The sequence below is a fragment of the Oreochromis niloticus genome, unplaced genomic scaffold (genome assembly GCF_001858045.2).
Source record: "Oreochromis niloticus isolate F11D_XX unplaced genomic scaffold, O_niloticus_UMD_NMBU tig00007942_pilon, whole genome shotgun sequence".
NCBI lineage: Eukaryota > Metazoa > Chordata > Actinopteri > Cichliformes > Cichlidae > Oreochromis > Oreochromis niloticus.
In genome coordinates, this window is record NW_020328864.1 from 195,495 (window position 1) to 210,006 (window position 14,512).

At 39.4% G+C, this 14,512-nt stretch overlaps 1 protein-coding gene across 1 annotated transcript; it reads right to left on the reverse strand.

The window, feature by feature from the left end:
- Window positions 1-3,525: 3,525 nt before the first annotated feature.
- On the reverse strand, window positions 3,526-6,136 carry LOC112845578 (up-regulator of cell proliferation-like). Its single transcript, XM_025904992.1, has 2 exons — window positions 3,634-6,136; window positions 3,526-3,545 (listed from the first exon to the last, which is right to left on the reverse strand). The coding sequence occupies exons 1-2, from the start codon at window positions 6,134-6,136 to the stop codon at window positions 3,526-3,528; spliced, it is 2,523 nt and encodes an 840-aa protein (XP_025760777.1).
- Between the last annotated feature and the right edge of the window lie 8,376 nt (window positions 6,137-14,512).

Here is a 14,512-nt window from a genome sequence, read left to right on the forward strand (position 1 = left end):
TATACTTTTTTGGTACATTTTTTTACTTGCATTTTACTTTCATTGATATATTTTGTATGAATTTTGCTGTGTATGTTCTATGTATCATATGGCAATAAAAGTATTTTTGAGAAAATCTGTTTTGAATCTAGTTTTTATATGCTGAATTTTATAGTAAGTAGAAATCTTAACCCAAATACTAATTTTAATATAACCCTTGTGATAGGTTCTGAGTTTCGACCCAATTTTTATTAACCTCAACTTTAAACATTGGTCAATTTAACCCAATTTTTGGATAGTTATCCTAACCCAGTGTGCTGGGTCAAACCAGTAACCCAACCCTGTTAAGTTGAAACAACCCAGCGTTGGCTCGGTCCATATTTGACCCAGCATTGGGTTACAAATTGGGTTATTTTTAACCCAGCTACATTTAGGGTGTACCAGTCAGAAGTCAGCTGTGTACCAACCTGACTTCTGCACAACACAACTGATGATCCCAACTCAAGGAGGCAAGAAATTTCTTCACAAATGAATCCTGATAAGGCACATCTATGAAGTAAAAACCATTTCAGGTGAATAGATCATGAAACTTATTGAGAGAAGGCCAAGGGTTTGCAGCGATGTCAAGAAAACAAAGGGTGGCTACTTTCAGGAATCTAAACTATAAAACACGTGTAGAGTTATTTGTCCATTTTTTTCAATTTTTCATTGAGTCCTGCATTTGAGTCCACATCCTGCCTTACCACACAGCAAATCCATGACAGTGTGTCCAAACTTTTTACTGCATTGATATAAAGTGTACTATATATATAACAACTGTGAAAGAATTTCATCACCTTGGATGAATGTAGCATGTTAATTTTGTGTAGCTTTACAACAAATGCATTGTTATTAAGAAAATAGGGAAAAGGCCATGTGTTCAAAAAACAGATATCAAAAATTAAGGTAAAGTTCCTGTCATGTCAACAATCACGAGAGAGAGAGAGACAGAAATAAATGAAGAGGTATTAAATTATCTGTGTGAAAATCACAGTCTTTAAAAACATTTGTGCACAGGTGGAAATTTTATTTGATATCAGATAACTCACTCACTCCGAGTGTGTTTCTTGTTTATTTGTTGTCTTATTAATGCAACACGACATACAGACTGAATGATTTTTGTGAAACATTATGTAAATATTGATCATAAACAAAAGCAACTAATTAAGGTTCTTACATGAAAATCTACTTAATTAAAAGAAAAACAGAAATAGTAATTTAATAAACATGTTATACTTTGATTCTTTTAATAAATGTGTTAAAGTCTCAGGTGAAGGTGAACACAAACTGCAGTGGTTTTCTTATCTTATTATAAAGTATATGTCCACTAATAATACCTTTAGTTTTGTCTAGTATTATATTTGGATATTTTATTTTTCCTTCAACAAGAAAATCAGTTGAAATTCCAGTAATCTCATCGAATGCCAAAAGACTCTTTGAGACTTTTTTCTGCCTGCTGTTTTGTGATTACATTCCAGGCTAATGGAATATCAGCAGGTACTGCATTCAATTCTTTGGCAAAATCATAGTTGTACTTTGTCATCACATATTTCCAGTAGTCTGATGCCTCAAGGCTCACATCTGGAAGGATATTCCAGTCCGGGTAAATGTCCCTGTATCTCTTGTAAGGGTGATATTCATGGTTTGTAGCACTGCAGCGAAAATGTTGGTCACTGATTACAAGAGAAGAGCAAATGTCAGTGACAAGTTTTTGTGTATTTGGCCATCTGAAACCTCCCAGACCCTGAGGCCGATGCAGTACAGCAAAGTGCTCAGTATGGCCTCCTCCTCCTGCATCACAAGGAGCTTTGCAGAATGGACACCGTTTGCCGCAACCAACCAATCTGTTGAAAAGCTCATTCTGGGGCTGCACATGGAGATGCTGTAGTTTCATTTCAGTGCTTACATTTTTAAACTTCATTCTCAGATCTTGTGCCATCTCATTCACAGACACTGTGAGCCAGTCAGCAAACTGCTTTTTGTCAGCATGGTTCAGCATCATGAAAGCACCAAGAGCATCCTGGGAAATGAGTAGTTTATCACCAAGTTCTTTACAAATATCTTCAACAAATGTCTTCAAACCTTCACTCTTTCCTGTTTTTGCCTTGTTGATTGCATCATATAAGCTTCTGATACATGACTGAAGATATCGGTCCTCAAACTCAGACATTGTTGACATAGATGAAAAGCGCTCCACTATTTTGTTGAGTATCCATGTCTTGACATATTTCTCATATGAGCAAATATAGCTCACATAGTTTTTAAAATCATCCTTTGAAAGCAAATCCAGTAAAACTGAATACTGGAAGGACATTCGTGTGCTGAACTGCTCACATATCAGCATTTCATAGGTGATATCAGGTCCGAGGGATCGACTAATAAAATCTTCAACAGCAGGCTTCAAACATTGGTGGGCAAATTCTTCTGCCTTCTTCTGACACTGGTCTCTTTCATGGAACACATCAATGAAATCATCACGAAACCTTTCCTTGTTTTTCATCAGACATCTGTAGGGATCATTTTCTTGGATGAAATCTTCGTGCATTTTCTGAAACTCTCTCGCTGCAAATCCACAGATGTGCTGTTTCAGAGAAACTTCAAACTCAATGTCTGTCCTAACATCTTGATTGCTTTGTAGCTTCTCATCAATGATGTGTAGGATCTCCTCAATATAGATGTCAGAGTAATTGTTTTTCCTTTTCACTCTTTCTCTCACAGACTGAGTGCAGTCATTGATGGTGCTGTCAGCCAGTTGATGTGCAGCCATTGTGTGACCTTGAATGTTGTACCACTTGCTGAGATTATATTTAATTTTGTTGTAGGATCCTTCAGCTGTATATTTGAAAGGCTCCTTTCCACAATCTTGCAGACATTCTTGACTTAATAATTCACATGCATAGCTCCCCCTGTATGACAGATTGATTCTCAGGCAGTGAGATACACTGGTGAAGACATTCATGATCTTTTGTTCAGAAAAAGAAAGTTTCTCCAGTGTTTCATTCCACATCTTATCAAACTCTTTGTCGAGCTCTTCATCTTTCATCGGGGCTTTTTTCTTTCTGCATGTATCTATTAACACATGAACTACCTTTTCAATCTCTTTGAAATGATTTTCTTTGATTTTATCAATTTCTGCCATCCTCTGTCTGTTTTCTGCAGCTGCTGTGAGCTGATTAAAAACAGATCTCTCCATTTCACGCCGAAGGCTCTTTGTACTGTTTGCAAATTCCTCTTTGTATCCTTCAACCAGATGAACATGACCCTCTGCTTGCCAAAAATATTCTCTCAGATTTCCTAAAAGTTTTGTCTCCCATGTGGACAGCACTGTGGAGGCTTCGCTTTTCAAAGATCTGACAAATTCTCTCATGTCAGAAGATTCAGATTTTGCAGCAATTGTACCAAAATTGGAAATCTTTGTTTCTGCATTTGTTACCCAGGTGTACATTTCTTTTTTGAATTCCCACTCCCATTTGTTGAATTCTGTGCAGAGTCTCATGTATGTATCAGCTACGAGGCTGTTTCTGAACCTGAAGATGAAATTTTCATACTTTACTGAAGTCCACAGACTTGTCATCCACTCTTTAAACTCCATGATATCATTAGCAGATGACTCACAGTTTCCCAGCAGTTGGATGATGTGTTTCTTGAGCTCATATACAGCCTCACTGTAGCCTGCATTGACTGGTGCCATTGGTGGGTTTCCATTCCAGAGTCCAGGAATGTACCAGTTCCCAGTGTCTGGACTGTACTCCATCACATCAGTGAAGCTCTTGTTCTCCTCTTTCTTTTCCATTTTGACTGCTGCCTGGGTCATCTCATTTAACTGTTCCAGGAGCAGTTTCCTGTCTCGTAAGTTCTTCTCATGGGCTGAAACATCGGACACATTCTGGTGAACAAACACACATTTAGGCTTTTTGCCCACCTCCTTCATCCTGAGAAAAGCATGCACAACTATTTGTAGGATGTCCTTCATTTCAGTTGAATTCTCCATTGCAGTATTAACAATGGTGACATCACTGAGCCCCACAACAAGTGTAGCAAGCTCATTGTCGTGCTCATGACTGTTGTCCAGTTGTGCAAGTTCTGGTGACTTTAAGCTCTCAGTGTCAATGATCAGCATGAAGTCACAGTTTAGGACTTTTTTCATGTCTTCATTGATTTTGATGAGCGACATAAAGGCACCTCGAGTACATCGACCACTGCTGACTGCAAACTGCACTCCAAACATGGTGTAAAGGAGAGTGGACTTTCCTGTGCTCTGAACTCCAAGAACTGTGACTACCAGGATCTTTCTGTTTGGAGACACCAAGTCACTGAGCTGAGAGAGAACATCACTCACCCATCTGAGAGGGATGTTGGATGCATCTCCATCTACAAGCTCAAGAGGAAATCCATCAAGCAACAACTCTGCACACAGTTTGGGCAGATGCTGCAGCTGTTGACGTGCTGGATCTGTTTGTGGAAGGGACAGTGAAGCTTCATAGATCTGACCCATTTCACGGAAGAAGTGTTCAGTCCCCAGTGAGCTGTTGGAAATTTGTCTGTCAATTTCTTTGACCTCCTCTTTATTCTCAGAGTTCTTAGATTTTTCTTTATATTTCTCCTGAAGTTCAGACAGTTTTATCCGAGACAGGTTATCCAGGTTCATTCGCATCCATTTCAGGAAATAAAACCTCTCTGTTCCTGGGCTTGATATTGCATCGATGAAGCATTTCATAACTGTCGACATGTCATAAGAGTTCTGCCTTTTCCTCAGTTGTTCTTTCTTTTTCTGAAGTTCGCTTTTGTAATCTTCTATATTTTTAGAGCCAACTTTTCGAAGTCGACATTCTTCCTTCTCTAAGCAGGTCAGTTCTTTCCATATTTCACCTTGTCGTGGAAGCTGATCTTCTTTGCATTTAAGGATGTCTTGAATTTCAGCAGTGATCACATCTGCATTTCTCTTTGCAGTCTGACACTCTGGAGAGTCTTCATCAACCAGGATCCCCAGTTCATGGGCAATGTCTGCCATCTGCTCTATTGTCATCTTCATTTTTGAGTTCTTAACCACATCTTTGACCATTTCCCTCAAACTTTTAACAAAGTCTGCATCATTTATTGTTTTTGTCTTAATAATGATGTTGTTTTTGGTCAAGCCCAACTTGAGTGCTACTTTTTTCAAAGCATCTGTACTGTTGTGCTTGCTTACATGATTACCAACCAAGAAGATCTGTGCCTTGTGATGTTGGTTAGTAAGAAGACTGATATCAGATTCAGAGTCCAAATGGTCAAAGAACACAAAAACTGCTGCAGATTTCTGACACAGAAAGGAGTATTGTGTTTGAAAGCATGCAATGTCCCCACGAAGGTTAGCTACAGCCACTGGCTGACTGAAAATATCAATGTTTGCTTTTCCACAAGGAAGATACCAAGTAATTTCAGTCAGTCCGTTGGATATTCTTCTTGGACTGTCACCACACTCCATGTTGCGATGAACAAAGGTGTCATGGTACTGCTGAGAATTGCTCAGAAGCTTATTGAGAATCTCTGACTTGGACAAAGAGCACTCACCCAGACTGACAAAAGAGATCATTGGAAGTTTCGAGAGAACAATTCTTTCTTCAATGAAGCCCTTGGATTCTGACAGAGACTGAGGTCTGTACTTTTTAACAATGTCTCTCATGGCCCACAGCATGAGTGTGCACTGATTGGTGTCACAATTTGGAAGCAGCAAAGGCACAGAAAACTGACATGTGGACATTTTTACTGCCATTTCCTGCTGCACAAGACCATCAGAACACAGAAAAAGAGCAGTGATTATATCAAGGGGGTTCATCATGCCACCTGTGTTTGGGCTTTTAAACAGATTTTCAATACTGAACTCTTTACTCTCCGATACACCATCACTGTCTGACTCACACACTGTGGTATTTGTCACATTCCTTGCTGTCACATTAACCATCATCAGTTTCTTCAAAAAATACCAAGGAAGGTCGGATTTACAGTTGGCAGCTTCATCAGTGATGGTGTCCTCGTCAATCTCAAGTATTTTTCTGAGTGTTAGCTTCTTTCTGTAGTACTGCTCCAAGCCCAGATCTTCCAACAACCTCGCCAGCTGTGTCTCTGTGGATAAAAACATGGTTGTTATCTCTAAAGATTTTCAACATATCTTATTATGCTAAAATATCTTACTATAAAACAAATCCAAGGTCATCAATCCAAAAGCACTGATCACCCATCATACAAAAAAAAAAAACTGTCATAGGTTACGTGTGGAGGAGAGGAAGAGATGACCCAAACGCAGGACTCACGGTGCAGGGTGATAATGTTTTATTGGAACGAGTGGATGAACAGAGCAGGAACGAAAGGACTGACTGAAAGACTGAATGGCTGGCTGAACTGAACACACATGGGAACGACAACGTAACATCAACATCAATGACACGAGAATGACCACTTCTTCTTCTTCTGTCAAGTTTAATGGCAGCTTGCATCCAAAATTGTTGCATTACTGCCATCTCCTGGCTGTTAATCTTCCATCACTCCTGAATCCTCAGATCCTCTTGATGAGACCAGTATTTCTCAAAAAACGAAAAACCACCCCTTTCCCTTCACCATGACTTAACTTATTAACCACTTGCTCAAACGTAAGTTCCCTTCCACCACTCATTTCACCCCACATCAACCTCCTGTGACTTGCATACTTCCTACAACTAAGAAGCACATGCTCAACCGTCTCCATAGCATTGCACCCATCACACAACCCAGTCGGATGTTAGTCTATCCTAAAAAGAGTACCATTTAAAAAGCAGTGGCCTGTTCGTATCCTACTTATAATAACCTCCTGTCTCTTTAATCCGCTACTCCTCTTAGATTCTATTGTGTTTTGCACCCTATATAAATGTCTCCCTATTGTTTCATTATCCCATGCCATTTGCCAGAAGTTCTTACTTTCTGTCCAAACTATACTTTTCCCTTCAGATTTTGACAGTGGTATGTGCTGTAGAAATGTTTAGTTTGTTTTAGAGTTTAGAAATGTGTTAAGATAGAATGTAGAATTATGGTAGAGACACTGACACTGCCCTGGATATAAATAAAGGCCTGACTGTGTCATGAACTTGTGAGTAGATCTTAGGAGACCCTCCCCAGTTGAACTGTGAAAGTAAGACAAAGAGGAGTTAATGCTGAGTGGAAATTCCCCAGAGGATACCTGTGTGGGGGTCTCAACATGTAACTTGATAACTGTGGTCTGGAGGGGAGATGGTATTTATGGCCCCTAGGAAGAGACACACACCCACAGTGTTTTAACTGATATACTCCCACACCTATATGCACACTCACTCACGTGCACTCACATAGACACGCGGGTACGCGCACACACAGGCACTCACGTGCTCATGCATACACACACAGACATACAGGGAGTGCAGAATTATTAGGCAAGTTGTATTTTTGAGGAATAATTTTATTATTGAACAACAACCATGTTCTCAATGAACCCAAAACACTCATTAATATCAAAGCTGAATGTTTTCGGAAGTAGTTTTTAGTTTGTTTTTAGTTTTAGCTATTTTAGGGGGATATCTGTGTGTGCAAGTGACTATTACTGTGCATAATTATTAGGCAACTTAACAAAAAACAAATATATACTCATTTCAATTATTTATTTTTACCAGTGAAACCAATATAACATCTCCACATTCACAAATATACATTTCTGACATTCAAAAACAAAACAAAAACAAATCAGCGACCAATATAGCCACCTTTCTTTGCAAGGACACTCAAAAGCCTGCCATCCATGGATTCTGTCAGTGTTTTGATCTGTTCACCATCAACATTGCGTGCAGCAGCAACCACAGCCTCCCAGACACTGTTCAGAGAGGTGTACTGTTTTCCCTCCTTGTAAATCTCACATTTGATGATGGACCACAGGTTCTCAATGGGGTTCAGATCAGGTGAACAAGGAGGCCATGTCATTCGTTTTTCTTCTTTTATACCCTTTCTTGCCAGCCACGCTGTGGAGTACTTGGACGCATGTGATGGAGCATTGTCCTGCATGAAAATCATGTTTTTCTTGAAGGATGCAGACTTCTTCCTGTACCACTGCTTGAAGAAGGTGTCTTCCAGAAACTGGCAGTAGGACTGGGAGTTGAGCTTGACTCCATCCTCAACCCGAAAAGGCCCCACAAGCTCATCTTTGATGATACCAGCCCAAACCAGTACTCCACCTCCACCTTGCTGGCGTCTGAGTGGGACTGGAGCTCTCTGCCCTTTACCAATCCAGCCACGGGCCCATCCATCTGGCCCATCAAGACTCACTCTCATTTCATCAGTCCATAAAACCTTAGAAAAATCAGTCTTGAGATATTTCTTGGCCCAGTCTTGACGTTTCAGCTTGTGTGTCTTGTTCAGTGGTGGTCGTCTTTCAGCCTTTCTTACCTTGGCCATGTCTCTGAGTATTGCACACCTTGTGCTTTTGGGCACTCCAGTGATGTTGCAGCTCTGAAATATGGCCAAACTGGTGGCAAGTGGCATCTTGGCAGCTGCACGCTTGACTTTTCTCAGTTCATGGGCAGTTATTTTGCGCCTTGGTTTTTCCACACGCTTCTTGCGACCCTGTTGACTATTTTGAATGAAACGCTTGATTGTTCGATGATCACGCTTCAGAAGCTTTGCAATTTTAAGACTGCTGCATCCCTCTGCAAGATATCTCACTATTTTTGACTTTTCTGAGCCTGTCAAGTCCTTCTTTTGACCCATTTTGCCAAAGGAAAGGAAGTTGCCTAATAATTATGCACAGCTGATATAGGGTGTTGATGTCATTAGACCACACCCCTTCTCATTACAGAGATGCACATCACCTAATATGCTTAATTGGTAGTAGGCTTTCGAGCCTATACAGCTTGGAGTAAGACAACATGCATGAAGAGGATGATGTGGACAAAATACTCATTTGCCTAATAATTCTGCACTCCCTGTACAGAGTTTCCAGCACACCATGGGGGATTTATGATGGGGTCGCCTCTATAAAGCTGGCTGTGACTAACAAAGGGGTGAAGATTGTTTCAGAGGGACACCGGCCTCGTCTTCCCTTCTAGAAGTGCATGCTTAAATGAAGATGAATAAAGATGAATAAAGATTTTGTAAAAATAACTACTGAGTTCCGGTGCCATTTCTGGATCCCTCGACGAATAAAAGAACCGGGGTAAAAACTGATTTCGTAACACTGCACATCTATATCGACTTTTTTAACAGCTGCTTTGGCCAACCTATCTGCTCTTTCATTACCCAGAATACCCACATGAGCCGGAGTCCACATTATTACTACATGCTTATTTTGATCAGACAATCTATGATGAGCAAAAAGAATGTCATACAAAATCTGCTGATGGGTATTTGTATTTCCTTGTTCAATACTTAATAATGCTGACAATGAATCACTACATATCAGTACTTTTGAGATTCTGCTGTCTTCCACCCATTCTAGAGCCAGCAGTATGGCATATAACTCAACTGCATATATACCCAGAAGATTTGAAGTTCTTTTCGCAATTTTGATATTTAACTCACTGTATTTGCTCTCCAATCTGTTATAAAAGCAGTGTTGGGGAGTAACGGAATACATGTACCGCCGTTACGTATTCAGAATACAAAATATGAGTAACTGTATTCCGTTACAGTTACCGTTTAAAAAGGTGGTATTCAGAATACAGTTACTTTGTTGAAATAAATGGATTACACTGCGGTACTTCCCTGTTTCATATTGTGGCGGGTCAGGATTGTTTGGGTTTGTTTGACAGCTGTGTTCTGTTGTTCCAGGCGGCAGCGTTACGGTTGCCATGGTTACAGGGTGACGCTCTCTCTCTCTGCGTGTTTCCTGGGTGAGAGAGCACCTTTTTGTTGTTGTTGTTGTGCTAAGCTAATAGGCAGAATGCTACAGGCATAGCTCTAAAGAATGTAGCTTCATAGGCAGTGTAGTCCGTGCTGCAGGGAGAATGGACTACCGTACCCGTTATGTGTCTGTGAGGGAGGGAGGGAGAGAAAGGAAGTCCGAGCTGTCACGGAGCAAAAACGGGAGCTGGAAGCATGTAAATATAATAATAACCACAGCAGCCAAGAAGAGTGCCTGACGAGCCCAGCTGTAAGTAAGCTATTAAGACTCAACTGTACACTGTGTTCGTGTTTTCCTCCGGAAAAAATAAGTTCCGTTGGAGCAGCCTTTCAACGCCTCTCTCTGTCTCCCGCAAGCAAAGTTGACCCAGACAACAAAGTAAAGCTAGTTTTCGGCTACCAGCCCGACACGGAACCCGAAGTATTAGCCAGAGGTCCCTTTACTACGTTTCGGAGCCGCGGACCTTCAGTAACAGTAATAAATCACAGCAATAGTACATTCACGTAGTTGTAAACAGCATGATAATATATTAAGTAATCCAAAGTATTCAGAATACGTTACTCTCACTGAGTAACGTAACGGAATACGTTACAGAATACATTTTGGGGCATGTATTCAGTATTCTGTAGTGGAATACATTTTAAAAGTAACCTTCCCAACACTGTATAAAAGTTTTGACAAATATCTGTGGTCAATTTCCTCTTCTTAGTATCCGTTAATGATCTGTCTACTTTAATGTATTTCAATGTCCATATGGGTTGTAAAGGCCACAACACTGTCTGATTGAAGTCTTTGTCATACACTCTAAAAGTTCTCGCTCTATCATCCCAAACCCACCCACGACAATGACCACGATGAAACTGAGGACTTAAATACACCGACTGAATAATGACTGATTGGAGACAGGTGAGTGAACAGCTGGACATAATTGAACCAATGATACATAGAAGTAACAGGAACTGAACAACAGGAAATGAGAACGATGACAAAATAAACTGAACCTGAACAAACTGAAAATACTGGGTCACTGACCCAGGAACCCTGACAAAAACTTTGTCTACCCTATAGTCTAATTTCATTAGAAAAAAGGAAACCAACAGTGTTCGTCGACACAATGACTAATATTGTTTGTCCAACAACATAATTTACACCAGTCTTTTTGAATATGGACTGCAATGAGCTTTTGAAAATTTTCTTTAAAAGATGTATGTACTCAGTAAAAATGAAACTCACACAGATAGTCCCATTAGTTATGTGCCATTCAACACCTGTTGAAAAATCCAAATCTTGACCCATCATGTGCAATAGGCCACTTCAAAATGTTCTTTATCACCAACATCGTAATATCAAAAAGGTTGTTGGGAAACAACTAAATAATATACTGCAGAAGCACAATATTCTTGATCATTTTCAGTGTGGTTTCAGAAAGTTGCATTCCCGTAAAAGAGCCCTCCTTGAAGTCTTAAATAACCTTTTGATGGCTGCAGATAAGGGTCATTAACCAATCCTTCTTTTGTCAGACCTTAGCTCAGCCTTTGATACTGCTGACAATCACATCTTGATCCCTAGGTTAAAACACATAGTAGAAATTTCCAGCTGTGTGTAGAATACGTTTTATTTTCAAGGGGAATTTTTGGTTAGATGTTTTTCAAAAACATTTCTTATCATTTATATTCAACCTCGCGTTTGAACCTCATGAAAATGAATTAATTTTAAATGGCCATCAAAAAATTGGATGCCAACTATTCTTTTGCAAATTAATGCAGACCAGACAGCTTGCTGCTTCTGAGGGCAATACCCAACTGAGGGCAAAGCCAAACTCAGACAATTTAGGTCCTTTGTTAAGACCCAGGTCATGATTCTGTGTGGTGTTGTCACTCGCCACACCTGAGGGGGGGCGTTGTTTGTCCTCTATGATGTTTGTGTTTATGTAAGTTTCCAGGTGGAGGCTGACCATTAGTGACAGATGGAATGTGGGCAGCTACAAATTGGGACCTGACTGGGCCGGCAGCCCCGCTACTTCCTGTTTCCAACGAGCCGTGCGTTTAGCCCTGTGTGCTGTGTGACAGAGTTTACTGGGATGAGAAGAGCTAGCCTGCATTGTAAATAGTGTAAAAAGACCTTCTTTTTTTTTTTTTTACCTGGTAGCTGTAGGGGTGGGAAGCTGTTTTCTTTTAGAACCTTTTTCTCCTGTTTTGGTTAGGGACACAGGTAAGAGTCCTGTATTTTCTTTTGGGTTTTCTCATTATAGTTAAGTCAGTTCTGTTTCATTTCGAGAGTGTTTCTTTTTGTTGTTGTTTTGGCCATGCCCACCCTGACGTTCGCTACCTTTTGAGTTTAATAAAACAGCTGCTCATTGTAACACCGTGGCCGTGTTGGTTTACTTCCTTGGGAGCAGGGAGTGTGGGCCTTTTCTTTTCTTTTTCTTTTTTTTTTGGGCTTTTCTTGCATTGTGCTAGAAAAGCCAAATCTTCATATTTAAAGTTTTTGTACTGGGTTCCTGTCAGGTTTAGATTTCAGTTTAACCCATTAAAACCCGCCAGTTTTAGGTCAGTTTTAGGTGCATTTATCTGAAAACTATTTCTTATTTTTATAACAATGCATATCTTTTACTTACCACAAGTTGTCATAATGTAGCTCTTCAATTCACCAGCAGGAGTGTCCAAATGCTGAGACACTAACTCAGTGCTGATATTATACAATATTGTTGTCACATGACAAGAAGGAACTGTAGGCATAATAATAGTGATAATATTGGCAATGTTTTTACTTACAGATCAAACTTACATTGTATGATTCTGCTTTGGCAATGGAAAAATAAATAAGACTTTCACCTCCTGTAACAATCTGTTGACAAGTAGAACATGGTGCTGATGGAGGGTCCTTTACTTCTTCACAGTATAGCTCAAAAAAATCTATCTTCATTATTCATTACCTTTTGACAAATTATTTCAAACATTAAAAAACAAACAAACAACAACAAGAAAAGATAAAAAATTTGTGGATTTACCTCTGTATATATATATAGTGAATTTTAAATCAAATTTTAAAATCAAACAATCAACTATTGCAGTAACTGTTTAGGAATAAAAGACATTTGTTAAATGTTTTATACACACTCTGCCATTTTCAGAAGGTAATAAATAATTGGACAAACTAATTTAACACAGCATGGGAATGTGCCCAAAAGACCAAAGAGGACAACAAAAGTGAATGTTGACAGAATTTATTACATAATGAACAATAACATCTAACCAACCCCGGAAAACTCTTGAGGAGATAAATGTGTCATTGTGAAAGTCTAAAATCAAGAGACACCTTCATGAATGGAAATAAAGAGTTTAAAGCAATCTTTATATATAGAATTATGTTAGTTTGGCCAAATATTTTTCACCCTCTGAAAATGGGAGACTGTATATAAAAATGTTTGTAATTCCTTAACAGTTGATTTAAAAAAACAACTTGAATTAAATTTCAAATTAAACTCCAATCACATATTGCTTGTTTGATTTAAATCCACTGTGGTGTTCTACATATGCAAAACAACAAAACTTGTGTCTGTGTCTAACAATTAAAATAAAAAAATTATGGCGCTAACTTTGTATTATTACATAAACAGTATTTCTGCTTCATTTGTTTTACCTCCATTGTTGTTACAGACTGTCAACCAACTCTTGTTCCAGATTATTTAGGTAGGCAGCTTCTTTCTGTTAACACTAATCATAGGTATTAGAAGTATTTAACTTTTTCTGTCCCAAAGATTATTTGTCACATTTTGAAATGTAGCCCACCAGCTACATCTCTTTCTCCTTCATCAAGTGGGCAATTTACACAGGCAATTTAAACTGCCATTACAACACCGGTCACGATTTTTAGCCTCCTGTATAGCCCTGAGCCCCAAAACTTGTGAGCCCACACATCTGTATACGTTAAATAAATACAAAAGTTAAAAAACAAAATACTAAATGAAAATGAATACGCCTTAACCTTTTATTCGAGTATTCATTTTCTTCTCTCTCTCTTTTTTTTAAAAAAAAAAGACGCTTATTACAGTTTTTCTCGATTGCTTAAACACTATAACCAGGCCTCTAAACTAAAATTTCAAAACCATAAACGCTATTGGTCAAAAAGCTCACCCATTTCCCTGAACTATAAACACTATTCCCTGCTTTGACACATGACTCAAATTTGGTGAACTGGTACTGCAAAACTCTACACACAAATCCCTACATTTTACAGTGCTTACACCATGTAGTCATGTAGAAAGCACTAGCATGCAATAATGTTAACTTAAGTCAGCATAGCTTGAGCCCAATTAGCACACAATTAACCAGGTGGAAACACTAGGAGTCAAAATTTAGCACACACCAATCAGAACCTGCGATGGATAGATAAAAGGGCCAAAGTCAGCTCATTCAGGTTTGAAACAATGGATCCAAAGAGATGCAAAGGAAGAGGACGTGGTGGAGAAAGAGGACGTGGTGAAAGAGGAGGACGTGGTGGAGAAAGAGGACGTGGTGAAGGAGGAGGACGTGGTGGAGAAAGAGGACGTGGTGAAAGAGGAGGACGTGGTGGAGAAAGAGGACGTGGTGAAAGAGGAGGACGTGGTGGAGAAAGAGG